At 40.1% G+C, this 17202-nt stretch overlaps 1 protein-coding gene across 2 annotated transcripts in view; it reads right to left on the reverse strand.

The window, feature by feature from the left end:
• Positions 1 to 6482: 6482 nt before the first annotated feature.
• The window catches only part of KLHDC10 (kelch domain containing 10), a 55278-nt gene continuing 44558 nt past the window's right edge, over positions 6483 to 17202 (reverse strand). For both annotated transcript variants that reach the window (XM_082661863.1, XM_082661862.1), the window contains 7 exons: positions 16552 to 16706; positions 15204 to 15352; positions 13541 to 13625; positions 12612 to 12678; positions 11513 to 11560; positions 9577 to 9716; positions 6483 to 8945 (listed from right to left, as the gene is read on the reverse strand). In XM_082661863.1, the coding sequence (XP_082517989.1) occupies positions 8736 to 8945; positions 9577 to 9716; positions 11513 to 11560; positions 12612 to 12678; positions 13541 to 13625; positions 15204 to 15352; positions 16552 to 16706 (854 nt within the window). In that variant the 3' untranslated portion in view covers positions 6483 to 8735. The remainder of the gene's footprint in view (positions 8946 to 9576; positions 9717 to 11512; positions 11561 to 12611; positions 12679 to 13540; positions 13626 to 15203; positions 15353 to 16551; positions 16707 to 17202) is intronic.

A 17202-nucleotide genomic window follows, 5' to 3' on the forward strand; every position in this document is an offset into this window, starting at 1 on the left:
TAGTAAGTAAAAGTACTTCACCTTTACTTCTTATTCCTTCAACTCCAGAGAGCAACCTAATAATGCTTACTATGTGCCAAACATCGTTCTGAGTACTTTACATGTATCTGCTCATTTAAGGCACACAATAATGTCAAGAGACAGGTTATTGTTATTAGCCCCATTTTAGGGAAAAGAAAACTAAGGCCATTTTACTATCATTACTAGTGGTTTTCCAAGGGGGAGAGGAGGAGAATGTGGGTGGCCAGTCTGCCATCTTCACACTGAGTTCTAACAGAGCAAGTTTTGGGAAGCACTTATTCTGACCTTTGCTCTAGTTCCCTGTTGGGCAATGAAGTGTGACAGTGACAAGTAAGGTAGGGAGGTCTCCTGGTCATCTCAGCCAGTACCAGACAGTTAGCTCAGCTGTGGGACAAGGATTCCCAAATGTTGTAAACCAGCTAAATTGTAATCAACTGAGGAGTATGTTAAAATAACCCACCTACAAGAACAGAATCCTTGGGATTTGGGCCCGGGAATCTGTTTTTAACAAGCAGGCCTCGTGCTTGGAAACCAGTGGGTCATAGGTGAGTCTGGCAGCTGGCCTTGTTCTATTCCATACTCCATTTTCAGCACTCTTCCTCGGAGCCTGCAATGAGCAAGTGGGTACCCTTTACTGTGTCACTCACTAAGGAACTACCTGGCTTTTGCAGTAGACCTCCTATCAAAGTAGGATCAACGATTTTAATATGAAGATCAAGGTGAAGAGCTAATGCAAGTCCAGTCCTAGTGTGGATTCTCACGTATGATGTTCACCATTATGCTCCAGGCCTTTGGTCATAATCACAGAATGTTAGATCTGAAAGGGACCTTGGAGATTATCTAGCCAAACTCCTCACTTGACAGATGAGTAAACCAAGGCCCAAAGGAAAGCAAATTGCATACAGAACTATTATGGACTGAGCCAAGAGCCAAGCCCTGGTCTCCCAATTCTCCAGGATGTCTTTTTCTAGAACTGTACTGTCTAGGTAGCCACTAGCCACGTGTGACTATTTACATTTAAATAAATTTAAATCAAAAATTTTTAAAAAAAGTTTTTTTTAGATTTGTTTTATTTTTTTATTTTATTTCTGGCTGCATTGCGTCTTTGTTGCTGCGCGCGGGCTTTCTCTAGTTGTGGCGAGCAGGGGCTACTCTTTGTTGTGGTGCGTGGGCTTCTTATTGCAGTGGCTTCTCTTGTTGCGGAGCACGGGCTCTAGGCAGACAGCCTTCAGTAGTTGCAGCACGTGGGCTCAGTAGTTGTGGCTCGCGGGCTCTAGAGTGCAGGCTCAGTAGTTGTGGTGCACGGGCTTAGTTGCTCCGCGGCATGTGGGATCTTCCCGGACCAGGGCTCGAACCCGTGTCCCCTGCATTGGCAGGCAGATTCTCAACCACTGCGCCACCAGGGATGCCCTAAATCAAATTTAAAATTTAGTTTCTCAGTCACAAAAACCACATTTGAAGTGCTCAAGAGCCAGCAGCTAGTGGCTACTACATATTGGACAGTGCAAACACAGAACATTTCCATCATCATGGAAAATTCTATAGTCTAGGGCTGGTCTGGAACCTGGGCCTTTCATCTGAAGGTAGTATGGGAACTGGATAGTTTTATCAATGTCTTCTCCCCTCAAACAATTACTGCAGAAGAGTAACTCAAGAGAATGTGGTTGTACTATTCAGTTAACAGTAGTTTAGTGATAGCATTTTGACAAACTAGAATTTTATGCATGAAACTGGCAGAACAAACCCACCCGAACCAACTAAGCCACTGAAAACTCCTCCTAAGCTACAATGGGTCTCATCTAAGAACCAAATCAGATACTAACATGAGTTCATTTTGAAGCTCTGGCTGGTTTAAAAGGTGTAAGGTCCATTTCTTATTCCTGGGAGGTCTGAGGGGAGTATACTTTTGAAGAGACAGGAAAAATAAACCAAAGGAAATAAAATTGCTCTGCATAATAACTGTAAAATGTTAACTGTAAGGTGGGCTGGGAAGGTTTATGAATTAATTAAGGGGCAGAAATTATATCTTTTCCTCCTTGTGGATTTATAATATCTAAGATTATTCATCCCGGGAAGGCGTATTTGATCCAAAAGTTTGTCAATGGAAACACTGGAAAACGAAAGGTGCATGTGCAATTCTGGATGGGAGGCCTTAAAAGTGACCAGACTTGCGAGTGTCCACCCTACTTCACACTTAAAGAGACATGAAGAAAAGTACTACTGGGAGAGGGGATCTCATTAGAAGTGAAACTACACAAAGCAGAGGTCTTGGAGAAGGAAGCATCTGGAAGACCAGTTCCAGAACTAGGAACTGTGGTTTCATTCCCAAAGGACCTTGGCGAAGGGCTCAGATCCTCCTGGGGCTTTTCCCTTGAATCATACAGATAGTCGTGACTCTGTATGTAAAGGTTCACATTCTTCCTCTGAATTCCCTGTAGCTCCTCCAACCCTTCAGAAGTCTTGATACATCCATATAAACTTGTGTGGAGGTGGTCTGGGGAATATATGGGAGGGGGCAGTAAAAGGGAGTATGCCTTGCCCCACAGTTACTCCCTTGCTGATGTCCTGGAGGGAGCCACGTTGCGTTGAGTGGATTACGTGTGTCCAGGAGTTGCAGAGGGGGAGCAGAGAGAAGGCGCCCACAGTGGGTGGGTGTGAAAGGTAGACGACACAGAGAGAAAACTGGACCCTGTGGGGTGGTAAAGGGAGTGGCGGAGGTAGGTTGGACTGACGCTTGGGTCATAGAGGTGAGCTCACATACACAAGTTACTGTCAGACAATCAAGGTGGCCTTGAACCAAATAGATCTGGATAAGATTTATTGATCAGATTGTTTTAGAAAACCAACAGCAAAACACTGACAAGATACATAAATACAGACTGGACATTTTAGGGTAAATTCACTATATTTCCTACCTGCTTGTAGGAAACCAGGTAAGGTGGGAAAAGCTGTCCTGATCATATGGCATGCACACCAGACTGCAAAAGGACTTCCACACTATTTAACAGGACTGTGGCAAACAGCTTTAAAGTAAGGCAAGCATCGTGTGTGGCCTAAGCATACCCTGTACCAAGAGCCAAGCCCAGGCTCGCCTCAGAGACTGCATGTGAGTGAGGTTTCTCTTTCTTGCCTAGTTCTTCCAGAAATATCCTCATTGGCAGGTGCCTTTACAGGGAGATGCCTGGCGCTGTCCCTGCTCAGACTCTGTGTACAAGGAAGTGGCTTTAGAGAAAATCAGTGTGTTTCTGATGCCTCCTTTGTATTCTAAATGTGCAACTAGTAAAACAGCAATTACTACAGCTTGGTGAAACTGCCTCTGACTCACCCTGTACAGTGACTAAGCAGGGCCTTTTAAAAACTTCTAAAAAGTGAAAAAAATAAAAGATAAAAACATGAAAGTTATGTTAAAAAGATGGTACCACTTTTGAAGCACAACTCAAAACTTCTTTCCATAACACCAGATGAGGGAAGAGGTCACTTTCCACCAAATCTAACAACCTTAGAAGGGAAACGCCACTGCTGGGCATGATCTGGTGGCGATGCACACAGAGGTTACAGAACTCTACCAAGCCTACCTCAGGCCCTGCCAACGCTCCTAGAGCCCCGAGGCATTTGGGGAACCTAAGCAATTTAAGCGAATGGTGACCAGTTTTGGAAGCTTATGATCATAGGACCATAAACCCTCATCCATCCTGGAGCTCAATGCTAGAACAATGAAGAATGAGGAAATTGACTTTTTGTGCTATATCAGAGTGCTGGCAGGTGGACAATTCAGTAACCTATGCCACCTTCTAAACATCTTTAAGACCACATAAAAACAAACTGGTTTTACAGAATTAAGACCAACATAGTCTTAGAGGATAATTCAACCTTTCCTATAAGCCAAGCTATGGGTTGTAGGAAAGGTTGAGGCTCCTTCAAGAATAGTGGAAAAGCAAGTATTTGCAAAGATCCAAAGAAATGTATTCAAATGATGGGATTTCCTCTGCATCATACACAGCTTTTTTCTTCCAATATGTGCTAAGAGTTCTTTGGTGGTTATAGGAGAGACAGCCTAGAACTCAGGGCAGGAGACTATGCCAAAGCAGAAGAGTGAAGAGTGACATCTAAACTCACCATTAACCACTGTCATCAGGTTGACCACCTACAGCTAACTGGGCTGCCTATATGTTTGCTGGTTTCTAGCCCCTCCGTGATTCCTGCTTTTCAATTTCTGACTACACATTAGCCCCACTCCACTGAAAAGGAGATGCTTGTGGGAAAGGGTAGGGAGAAGGAAGAACTATAAATCAATCAATTGTTTGATAGAAAAGTTGAAACACTGATTATCTATGGATTTCAATTATCTGTGCTTTACTCTGGGTAATGAAAGGTCACTGTTAATATACCTTTTGCTTAGAAATGTTAATGTTTATTATTATATTTTTAAATCTAGCTATGTAATGGACACGAATAGCTTAGAGCAAATTTTTACATCATGTCACCAGGGCCCTGAAAAAAGAAGATTTGCCAGTAGAAAGGGTTTCAGTTTGGCCCCTGAACAGTTAAAATTTCAATCTATTCTATATTGGTTTATAGATTTTCCAGAATATGGAAAATACCTTATTAAATGAAGAAAGCATCATTTTCTTCATTTAATAAAGTATTACTTTCACAGATAAATTAGTATATACATGGGAGAACTCATAGTATTAAATATTAGGTTTTAATTCTCCATTTAGAAAACTCCTTACAGGTAGACTTCCTTGTTCCTAGGCAAAGAAATGTAAGAAGATATGCAAACATGAGATAGTACAAATATGACTGGGGAAAAGTCTCAATTCTAACAAACCCGAGAAACAACAAGTCTCTAAAGAGTTGGAGTAAGGAGGTACTGGACTTGAAAGTCCAGCTTTACCAAGAGTTGGCCTAAGCCAGCCAATCACATCTCAAATTTTTGGTATAATTTGACTCTGAAGTAATGAGCTGGCTTCCCCAAGACAGATACAAAATAGTAGTCTACCTGCTTTATAGTCACACCTTATATATAATCTGTATATATCCATATGTGTTTCTATATATTGCACTTAAACTTACAGGACTGCAGTAAGATAGCTGGGAGTACCTCAAAGAGGCAGAGAAGCAGCAGGCATAAACTTTCCTAAGTCAAGTAACAGTGTCAGGAATTCAGAGTGCTGGTTTTGGATATACTAAAATGCCTGGTGACTCCCTATATAAAATTCTAGTCATCTACATTTAAGTCATCATACACACAGTCTCATTTGGCATTCAGAACACGTGCACATGTGTGGTTCTATAGCACTCAGAGCTGATCATACTACATCATTTTCACTAGTGTTATATTAAAAGAAGACACTTTAGACCAAAGATATGTACTTTTATGAAAACGTCACACACAAGGTCTTGGATGTCAGGCCTCCAAAGTCTACCTCAAAGAATACCGCCTTCAAAAGGTTTTAAAAAGGATGCTAGGGGCTTCCCTGGTGGCGCAGTGGTTGAGAGTCCGCCTGCCGATGCAGGGGACAGGGGTTTGTGCCCCGGTCCAGGAAGATCCCACATGCCACGGAGCGGTTGGGCCCTGAGCTATGGCCGCTGAGCCTGCGCATCCGGAGCCTGTGCTCCGCAGCGGGAGGGGCCACAGCGGTGAGAGGCCCCCGCACCGCAAAAAAAAAAAAAAAAAAAAAAAAAAGATGCTAGCAAGTGTGGATTGAACCAGTCTCTCTTTCAGCTCTCTGTGTCACAGAATTAGAGACCTGCTTATATCCCAAGGACTATGGAAGGATAAGCACAGAGGCTGAACATTCAGTCTTTGATCCCTATAAATCCAGGGCATTGTAAATAGAGCTGCAATGAACATTTTGGTACATAACTCTTTTTGCATTATGGTTTTCTCAGGGTATATGCCCAGTAGTAGGATTGCTGGGACATGGAAGCAACCTAAGTGTCCATCAACAGACGAATGGATAAAGAAGATGTGGCACATATATACAATGGAATATTACTCAGCCATAAAAAGAAACGAAATTGAGTTATTTGTAGTGAGGTGGATGGACCTAGAGTCTGTCATACAGAGTGAAGTTAAGTCAGAAAAAGAAAAACAAATACCATATGCTAACACATATATATGGAATCTAAGAAAAAAAAAAGTCATGGAGAACCTAGGGGTAAGACGGGAATAAAGACATAGACCTACTAGAGAATGGACTTGAGGATATGGGGAGGGGGAAGGGTAAGCTGTGACAAAGTGAGAGAGTGGCATGGACATATATACACTACCAAACGTAAAATAGATAGCTAGTAGGAAGCAGCCGCATAGCACAGGGAGATCAGCTCGGTGCTTTGTGACCACCTAGAGGCGTGGGATAGGGAGGGTGGGAGGGAGGGAGACACAAGAGGGAAGAGATATGGGAACATATGTATATGTATAACTGATTCACTTTGTTATAAAGCAGAAACTAACACACCATTGTAAAGCAATTATACTCCAATAAAGATGTTAAAAAAAAAAAAATCCAGGACAAAGATCCTTTTGCCACCCTGGGTAGTGTGACTTGTTTAATTATGGATAGTTTCTGCCCAAACATCCAGAGACTAGATTGGAGTCATGCAGCAAAGCTTTGTTTTGAACTAATGGAGCTGCTCAGACTGACCTGCTCTGGAGAGAGCTCCTCATTGGAACAAGCCTAGCAGTGGGTGGCAAGAAGTTAAAGGCCAGACTGGTCATGGCAAGAGGGGGATGGGGCCTCTGGAGGAGTTGCTGCTTTCCCTGCTTCCCCCCTACCCCCTCATTCCCCCAAAAGGACCCAAACTCACAGATGAAACGTTGTTACAAGACCTTGCAGAACACAGGCTCTATGAACTCAACCCCACATGGATGGGAGGTTATAATAAGGCCTGGAGGTTAGGAGTCCAAGTCTAGAGGCCACATTCTTCTCTTCCCCAGAATTGAACACTAGATGGTAACTTTTTAGCCATAACTCAAAGGTGATTTTCAATCCACACATGAGCCTAAGAGATTCCCTTCTGGGACGAAGGGAGAAGAATAATTTTAAAAGCTAAGCGAAAAAGAGGCACTTAAAGCAAAAACATGTCCCTAGTCTCCCATCTGAGTCTCCTGTTATGACGTAACCAACGGAATGATCAGCACTGTGCCCTCCTGCACACCCTTAGCACCTTTCATACACCGAAGGACTTCCAACTGCTCATGTCTCAGTGACCACTCTAGCAGCCTGATGGCAAAGCAAGTAAAAACTTAGGTCATTTCTTTTTTAGAATTAAAATACAACACAAAACAAACCAGAACTAAAATTTCACACCAAAAAGTGAATGATCCTCAGTTTCATTCCTTCCTCATGCTAGTTTTAAAAATGATACTTAGTTCTTCAGGAAGAATGACCTGTGGCTTTTCCCCAAGACCTTTTATCCAGTTACTAGGTAATTACTCACAGCACCATGCACATTAAAGCAGACAGAAAATGAGGCAAAAAGCTAAGAGAAAAATCAAGGGCCAACTGGTTTTCTAGAGATAAAACCCATTGCCTGAGAATACGGCAGGTGCACGGCCCAGAGTGAGAAAAGAAAACAGTTCTGGAAGAGATATGGGAACATATGTATATGTATAACTGATTCATTTTGTTATAAAGCAGAAACTAACACACCATTGTAAAGCAATTATACTCCAATAAAGAAAGAAAAAAAAGAAACAGTTCTGAAAGGAAATGGCCGATATGACAGTCAAAGTTCACAGCCCAGAGCAGAAGCCCTCCCTGCCCTGCTCTATTCAGGCCTCTCACGAACTTACATTTATGTCCCACAGCATTTATGCCACACACTTAGGGTCTGCAATTCCCCACAGTGAAGTCAAAAAGATACTTGAAACCATTAATAAGCATAGGAGAATTTCAAAACTGCCCAGAACGAAGAACTGTGACCACCATAAATTTCTTGATTTGACATGTTCTTGGTGCCATAATTTCTAAGAGCAACGACAAACAGCACAATTACAACACACAGTAAAGTCTTTAGACAAGTCAACTCTAATCACTGCTGGCACCATAAGGATGAGAAAAGAAATCACTAATCAAGAGCTGCTGAGCTGCTTAACTTTTCTCCAAAGTCAAAGGATCGGTTTGGGTACCTAGGCAGCAAGACATCAACCACCGCTGCCATTAGATCCAGCTACTCAGTTAGATGTACCTTTGAAAACAGGAAGTTAAACATCTAGCTTTCCCTATAATATGCAAGAGTCTCAAGGTTAGCCTTCTTGTTCTATCCCCAAAACTTCTTGTTGTTGTTGCTGGATTTAATTTTTTAAATTTTATTTTTGTTTTTATCGATGACGTTGCTTTAATTTATAGAGCACTGCCTGACAGGGTCATATCCTTAGAGTTCCTCTAAAATTTTCTTTATCTTATCTTAATTCATAACATTATTAAGGTACTTTCAGACTTTCCCTCAACTCCATCAAGGAAGAGGGAGTATGTGAGTATGTGTGTGTGTACTGGGGCAGAAGGGAGAGAAGCAAAGAAAAAAGCACGAGGGAAAGTGAGATTCCATAAACTTAAAACAATTTACAGAAAGGCATCTGATGTATTTTCTGAATAAGGCCTTGATCAGGGTAACCAATCCTCTCTGTAGCACATTCTACACTGCCCATAAATAAAGGAGTCTCTTTAAATTAACATTTCCAGTATCAATGAACAGTCCAGAAATCCTCATTTCAAGCGCTCGATGAGTCCCTGTGTGAGTCCAAGGTGCAGAAGCTGTGTCCGGGAGAGGTTTGCTAGGTTGGGGAAGGCCGCAAGCAGCTTCTCCCACGCCAGTTCCAGCAGGCTAGGAACCACCAGCCAGATCTTAAACAACGACCCAGTCCGTTTATTTTCGTGGATGTTCACCACTCCTCCATGAATGTACATGCAACCAGCCTATGAACAAATGGCAGTCAAAAGAGGATAAATTCACATGGGAGAGAAACAGGTACTTACGCTGAAGATTCAGCCAAAAAGTTCATAGTAGGCTGAATTAGACAACAGGAAACAGAAAAGTTTCTCACTGATCCCAACACAGTGCAGAGATCAAGAAAGGCTTAGATACTGAAGGAGTTACTAAGGGAAAAGCAAGAGGCTGGTTTTACTTCAACAACAACTCCAACAACGGTAAACTAAGACTATATTAGGCATCCCCTGTGCCCAGTACTAGGGTACAAGGTGAAAATAAAGGTCTTTGCATTCAAGAAACTAGTAGAATCTTCAATAACATGGCATCTTGGGGGTAAAACTGTTCTGCCTTCCCAGGAAACACCTTTGATGTCACTGTCAGGGCCTGAATGCCACATGTAGCATTGCTTTTACATTTATGTTGCTCTTTTAAGCTTGTATTATGATGGTTTTTCTCCCCTTTTCTCAGAGGAAGAGCTAGCTTTGGAAGAAAGGTTTTAAAAACACATTCTTAATCCAAGCTTTGCTAATATCAGAATCTTCTTTTCTTGCTATATCTCTAAAAATATCTCCTTATCATCTGCAACTACATAAAAAAGATACGAAAATGAAAGCTTACTGGTGTAACAGCTGCACAGTGAAAATAAACTGGCTCTGGCATGGTAGCTGGGAGCTTTACCCATTGAAAAGTCTGCAGATTCAGCTTCCAGATATCTCCCAGGATCACTTCTCCATTATAGCCCCCGCAAATGAACACATCTATCAGGAAAAGAGAAAGCCAAAATCACACAAAGGAAAAGGGCCACGGTGACAGCATGTCCTGTAGTAGCTCTCACGGCTAGGGGACCAGTTCAGTCCCCATACCATACAGGACTCCAGCTGGCGGGCCGCTCATGCTGCTGTCCTGTCCCTCACTAAAGTTCGGACACTATGTTGGGATCTTTGCTAGGGCTAAGAATGCAAGCCTCTGAGGAAGCTTCATGTCTAGGTTCTCAACTACAGGTGCCAGGCATAGGAAGTGAATGAGCAAGAAGGTTCAGGGAAAATAAACAAATAGGTCCAGGGAACAAACAGGAGTGCACATGCTCTAACGAGGAAGATGGCGATGCAGCTCCAGCTCATCGATGCCATGCAGGACTTAGGGTCAGCAACTGCCAGATCTTCCAATTTTTTAAAAGACGCTGGAAATCCAGATTTTTTGAAAAGTGAAACATTTTGATTTTTAAATATTGGCCACTAATTCAAAAACTGTAATACACACATGAGCCAAAGAGAACACATCTGCAGGCCACCAGGCTGCAAACTCTCCTTTTAAATAACATCCTGAAAAGGATAGACATTTTTCTGCCCATAGAGACAAACATTCTCTACTTAGACAATTAACCTGCAATGTTCAGTTTGGGGGCACAAAAGAGGTTTTTCCAAGCTTTCTTCAGCCCAAAGAGGACAGTTTGAAGTCCCATTTGACCTGTACCAGTTATTTATGTCAGGAACAAAACCTTCCCAAAATCAAAGGTTTTTTTTTAATTATTGTTCTTGTTGTTCTTTTTGTTTTTATAAAGTCAGTTAGTTATAACTAAGTAGACAACATGTAACAAAGGCTATGTGAACCTTCAAGCTAAATGCCCACAACTATAGCTGAATTCCATTTGTATGGTGCCTGGACTCAAAGAACCAAATGAATACACGTGTTAACTCAAATCTAGATCAAGTTTAAGTCAATACAATTAAACTATAAAATACACTGGAAACTTTTCTGGCTAGGATTTAAAAAAAGTATGGATCCGTTCTTAGAGAGGCAAAGCTGAACAACGCCACTATCTATAAATCTTGTACAAAGAGCAGAAGCATAATAAAAAGCGCCTCTGTACTAGAGACGGCAGCATAATCCTAGTAAAATCTGAACTAAGCTGCTGAAAGGATACAGGCTATCAAACTCATTTACACACACCTTCCTCCCCTCCAAAAATTTAAGGTGGTATATCCAACTATAAAATAAGCTGTAAATTAAAAGACAGGACGGTTGTCCAAAGAGGAGTCATTTATCACACTCAGATAAAGTAGCTGCAGCTGCTTTCTGAAGCCATACAATGCTTGTGTTGTAATATGGCCAAAGAATGCGCTAAGAGTTCTATCTGGTATCAGATAGAGAAGAGAATAAACTTAATGAAATAACACTCTGAAGGAGCCATTACAATTTTAATACAATGTCTACCAAGGTTTCTACTGTATGTCAGGATTATTAGTGTTACCCACCAAAACCAGAGACATCTGTTGAGGTGGGGTGCTGAACGATTAGGTGGTAGAGTAAAAGCTTATTTATCACTTATTTTTGAGTTCTGTGATAACTGAGGGAACCCAAACAATACATTCGTTTACTTTATGAAAATTGCTGAGAGACGCAGAACTTTATGGATTTCCCTTTAAGTCTAAACTAAAAGAAATAGACTCTCCCCAAAGTTATGCCTCTTTTAAAGAGTTATCATTAAGAAATAAAATAATCTCAGTATGTACAATTACAAAAACGGAACCAGCCTGTTATTTAAAATCCTTACCATTTTTTATCTGAACACAACTGTGACACCTTCGGGCTGCAGGAAAACCTGCCAAACACATAAATACAGAAATTCCATTATTCACAGAAAGACTGGGAGTAATGGTGATCCGACACAGCAAAAGACATACTATGAACAACTTGCTTAAAACAATCCCTTTGTTGCATTAAAGCAAACATTGACTAGTCCTTCCAATCCTGCCTTATTTCACACTAAAATAAAGCCATCATAAGTTTCATCATAATGATATAATGTTAAGGTGTCAGGAAAACAAAGTGAGGTGGCAGTGGGCAGGGGTTACTAGTGGCTTTCCCAAGCCCTTTTACCCACAAAGAGACAGGTAGATCTTGATTTAAGGGCCTACTTTTATCCTACCCAGATTTCCCCTCTTCCACAGAATTCACCAATCCCCATTAAAAGTCTGTGCTCATGGGCTTCACTGGCGGTACAGTGGTTAAGAATCCGCCTGCCAATGCAGGGGACACGGGTTCAAGCCCTGGTCCGGGAAGATCCCACATGCCGAGGAGCAACTAAGCCTGTGCGCCACAACTACTGAGCCTGCGCTCTAGAACCCGTGAGCCACAACTACTGAGCCCACGTGCCTAGAGCCTGTGCTCCGCAACAAAAGAAGCCACTGCAATGAGAAGCCCGCACACCGCAACGAAGAGTAGCCCCCGCTCACTGCAACTAGAGAAAGCCTGTGCCCAGCAATGAAGACCCAATGCAGCCAAAAATAAATAAATAAATAAAATTTAAAAAAATGAAATAAAAAAAATAAAAGTCTCTGCTCAGTTGCTGAGGAAGAATAGTAATTGGGCTAAGGAATACAAGTAATTTCTTTTCTTTTTTTCTTGGCCACGCCGCACAGCATGCGGGGTCCTAGTTCCCAGACCAGGGATCGAACCTGTGTGCCCTGCAGTGGAAGCTTGGAGTCTTAACCACTGGATCGCCAGAGAAGTCCCACAAGTAATTTCTAATACCAATTTAACAGATATTTTTCTTCTCATATAATGCAATAAAATTCCTTTTTCTCTTTCAGAACAAGTAAAACTATAAAATACATTTATTAAAGATAAATGAATCAATATTTTAAATTTACCTATTTTTTCATGGGGTTTTGTTGCAATTTCCTCCCATGCATTCGTTTCAAGGTTATATGCATGAATCTTGGAGAGAAAAGAAAAAAACAGGATACACAAAAAATTTTAGCTAGCCTGAAAACTGGATTTTTCATAACAGCCTGTACAAACATATTCTTGGTTGAAAAGCCTTCTTTTCCTTTGCTATTCTCTGATCTTTCCTAATTCTAATATAAGGCAAAACATTAAATGAAGCAATTGAAAATTAAGCACATACATAATTTTATTATTTTTAAATCATAGAAAAGAATGAAGAAAAAAGTTGGAATTCTGCAACTTGCACATTTTCTACAATGAACATGTATCATTTTTATAACAGAAGAAAGCAAGTGTTGGTAAGAAAACACGGAACTGCAGTTTTGACAAAACTTGAAAAAGACCATTAAGGTTCCCAATCAGGAGCTCTGAGGCCTACAGATTTCCCCTGGGACATATGGATTTAGAAATGCCACAGAGACAGATGAATCAAAGCCCTTCAGAACGCAGCTTTCTAAAGGTAGTGATGTGCAGTCCTAAACATGCCTGTTCTTTTTAGATACACAGCACTGACAATGAGAGGGATGTGACATTCTGAGAATCCTGGTTCCAAATCTAATTAGTTGCTCCATTTAACCTACTATTATCTTTCTTTTAATGTCTTTTCTCATCTAGCATAAAGAGATAATTCTAATAAAGTATTTTCAGTGCGTAATTATGCAACTGTCAACTGGAAAGCATATCAGGGGCACAGAGTTCAACCTTATAAAGAGCGTCTAACACAAAATAGGTGTTGATGAAGAAACTGCTTGAAAATTACAATATCTACAGTAACAGAATTGTTACTTATTATGCTTAGTATAACACATGCCTCTCTCTAGCCTTCTTCCTCTCTCTCTCTTTTTTAATATACCTTGTTTAAGGAATAAGCTGTCCAAGAAGTACCACCTCCCAAGATGTAAATCCTCTGCCCATCATGTGCAATCTCATGTCTGTATCTGAAAATATACAATAAAATACATTTATAATTATGGGAAAAATGATCTACCTAAGATTTGGCTGCAAGACTTTTTATTGCATCATTATTTATAATAATAAATTATTGGAAATAACCCAAATGTTTAATAATAGTGAATTGATTAAATAAATTATACAATATATAAAAAATGGATTAGCATGCAACCAATAAGAATGTAGGAACAGAGGATGGTTAATATACTGAGAACTTCTTTTCATGTCATTAACTGAAAAAAAAAATCAGTTATATAAGAGCAGATAGGCTATAATCCTACTAAGAATTTATAGATATACAAATATGCACAGAAAATGACTATAAGGATACATGCAAAATGTTAACCCTGGTTATCCCTGAGTTTAGATTTTGCTTTTTATTTTCTTCATTTTGCTTATTGGTATTTTCTAGATTTTCTATAATCTTTTTGTGATAACTTTGTATAAGGGGGGAAATTATTACAGTTTTAAAAAGTGATTTGCCTACATTTAATTAGAAAGCTTAGACTATGGGCTTTCAAATTAAGACACTTATTTAACAGATATAAAAATATCAGAAAAATTATGCTACATAAAACTGTGAATATAATATGAAACACCTACCAGAACTTTTATCCAAGCAGTCTAGCTAAAAGCTGAAACAAGTTATAATATGTCCATAAGATGATTCAAAGAAGGCAACCATGTGAAAATGCTTTGAAAACAATCTATTTCCTCCTTTCCCTGGAGGCCCTGGTGCTGATAAAATAAATTACATCAAAATTGCTCCCCATACGAAGCCAGCTCCCAAGTCCTCTCATGGTAGTTCTGCAATAATCAGCCCACTAAGATACTACAATAGAAATAAGTCTTCCTTGGCACCCATATGTCGTTTTTTTAAAGGCAACAAAGACATAATAGTCTAAACAGTGAATAAAAAATTATTTACTGTCTTTGCTTTTAAACTAGAGGGCAAAAAAACCTCTTTAAGTTTTCCAGTGAGTTTAATTCTAAGAAGAGGCAACTGCTATTAGGAAAAAAAAAAAGTGAAAGATCTACGACTGCTACTAGAAGGCAACTAAAGAGAATCATGTGATGTTTGAGTGTTTAACAGAGCACTTAAAATAAATGACCTTCCCTTCCTTTCTTCCATCCATCCAACCAACACTCACTGAGTACCACTATGGGCAAGGCACTGTGTTCTTACTGGGGATACGGTTGTAAGCAAATAAGCCAAAGAATCCTAATATGCAAGTTAAGAAGGGAAATCAGAAAGTAACTAGCATGTAATTATTTTGCCTGTAATATGAAATTTAGTTACAATTGTTACCATTGGTTTCACTATTTTCCTAATGCAGGAAAACTGAAGTACAAGAGGAAATAACAGGAAAAAAATTCTTTAATTCAGAGGGAGATATCATTCCCTCACCAGAAGATCCTTCTTTAATGCTGAACTGGGATCTAACAGCCAGTTAGCTATTTTAACCAGGCCAAAGGGTCTTCTTCAAACCATACTGCCAATATTCTGAAAAAAAAGTAAAATCTTAGCAAGAAAGAATAAATATGCTTTAATCCTAGAATCTCACCTCTCTTCTGGTAGATCACAGGATAGGTTGTTTGGTTTCAGTTGTGTCCACTCTCTGGTATTGAGATCTAATTTGTGCAGGTCTGTGCTGTAAATATAGCCAGTTGTCCCTCCAAAGACATAAAGGGAGCCATTGATGATAGCCATGGCCTGGATAATGAGGAAAGGTGAACGAGACTTCCTCGTTAACACTTGATTGAAGAAGAATGTAACCTTATTAGATATCCCCAAATCAGCTTTTATGAAATTTTCTTGTATTTTTTAACTTTCTAAAAATCAGACCCTTAAAAAGGACTAAAGATCTTAGAGAAACAGAGATTATTTTTAGAAAAGTTACCTTTGCTCAACTGGAAAGAAAGTTCTATCTAGATAGGCAAAGGGCGTCAGATGATCCTTAGGGGTCCTAGCCAACCAAAGAATTTATAGGTCATGGACATGAGCATTTCCACTGAAAGCTGCTTCACTTTCTAAGCAGTCTGAAGAAAAATGCCCTTAAGGAGAAGGAGCAAATATGAAAATAAGGCACCAGAATCCCTTAAGTAAGAAGTCTAGAGGTGGCAGTCCCCCAAACTTGACATTTTCCACCAGACTCTTCTCAGTGTAAGTTTTGCTATTGTTATGGTAATTTCTTAGAGTTTAAATGCCTCCTGTGGTGGGATATGGTCATCCAGTATGTGCCTCACACATAGTTCAGAAGCTATGTATCAGCACCAGTGCCAGCCAGTGCTAGTTGAGAAAGAAGCCACAGCTTTGGTTGTTTTAAGCTTAGCCCATTACTCTCAAAGGGTCCCTGAAGTATGGTGAGTTGTTTTCCTACCTTTTTAGATACAACTTTTCAAACCTAAGGTTTGAAGCACTAGAACCTAACTGGAAACTAATTTCTACATAATCTGTGTTTTAGCTCAGATCTGTATAAAAGTCTCTTAACATCACTGCCTTAGCAAAGACCCAGTGGGACTCAGTAGATAGGGATCATCTACCCTATTACTTAGGTTAGAAAGCTCTTCAAAGCATCATAACACTCTAAAGAGGATAGGACCTGGGCCATAAATAGCCAAATCTCTCATTGGGGGTGGGTGAGGTCCTGACATTTACAGAAACCTCCATACAGGTCTAGATCATTGATCTTAATCAGAAACAAAGAGTAAGGGGAAAAAAAGGAAAGAAGAAGGCAAGCAACCAGATTTACAAACTACAATTTCACATCAGAACTGAAATATCAAATAGTAACCACAATGAATTTATTCTCCGTTAACAAAAATTGGTGGCAATATAAATATTCTGACATTGTTCCTGGAACTAGAAAATCTGAACAAATACATCCACAATGACTGGCTATAGATTGGTACCTGTCCATATATACGACTGGGTTTCTTCCCCCGACAGCTGAGTAAAGCCCATCTCTTATACTTCACGTTACAGACATGGACGTCATTGCCGTTGCTCTCACCAAATGGGATGCCTGTTCCTCCAAACACCAACAGGTTGTTTCCATGCAGCACAACTGGGAAAGGAGAAGCACAAATTTCATTTTTGTACTGGCTACCTGCAATGTGTTCCCAAATTAACTCAGAAAATCTGAGAAACTCAAAAATGTCCGCTTTAATACTTTCAGAAGATAGCTCAAACCACTGACATACAACTACTACAAAGTTTTACAGAAAAAGATCTAATTCACACTATTTCACATAGCTCACTGTCTGATATGTGACATGTATTGTGAAATGCATGAAACACTGTATATAACAATACAGAATGATATGAACTACAATCCACCACTGCTGCTTAACACAGTTCAAGTACACAGTAAAGCAAAAGAAAATGAAGGATCATCGCTGCCTTAGCAAAGACCCAGTGGGACTCAGGATGAAGGGATAAAAGGACCATTCGGTTTTTGCCAGGGGAATGATCTCTACATTTTAAATTATAGTTTCTGTCATCTTAATCCTCCACCAGATAAAAAGAACACGAATATCCTGCTAGTAACTTTCTGCTCCTGT

Source organism: Grampus griseus, assembly GCF_964374135.1.
Source record: "Grampus griseus genome assembly, chromosome: 9".
Lineage (NCBI taxonomy): Eukaryota > Metazoa > Chordata > Mammalia > Artiodactyla > Delphinidae > Grampus > Grampus griseus.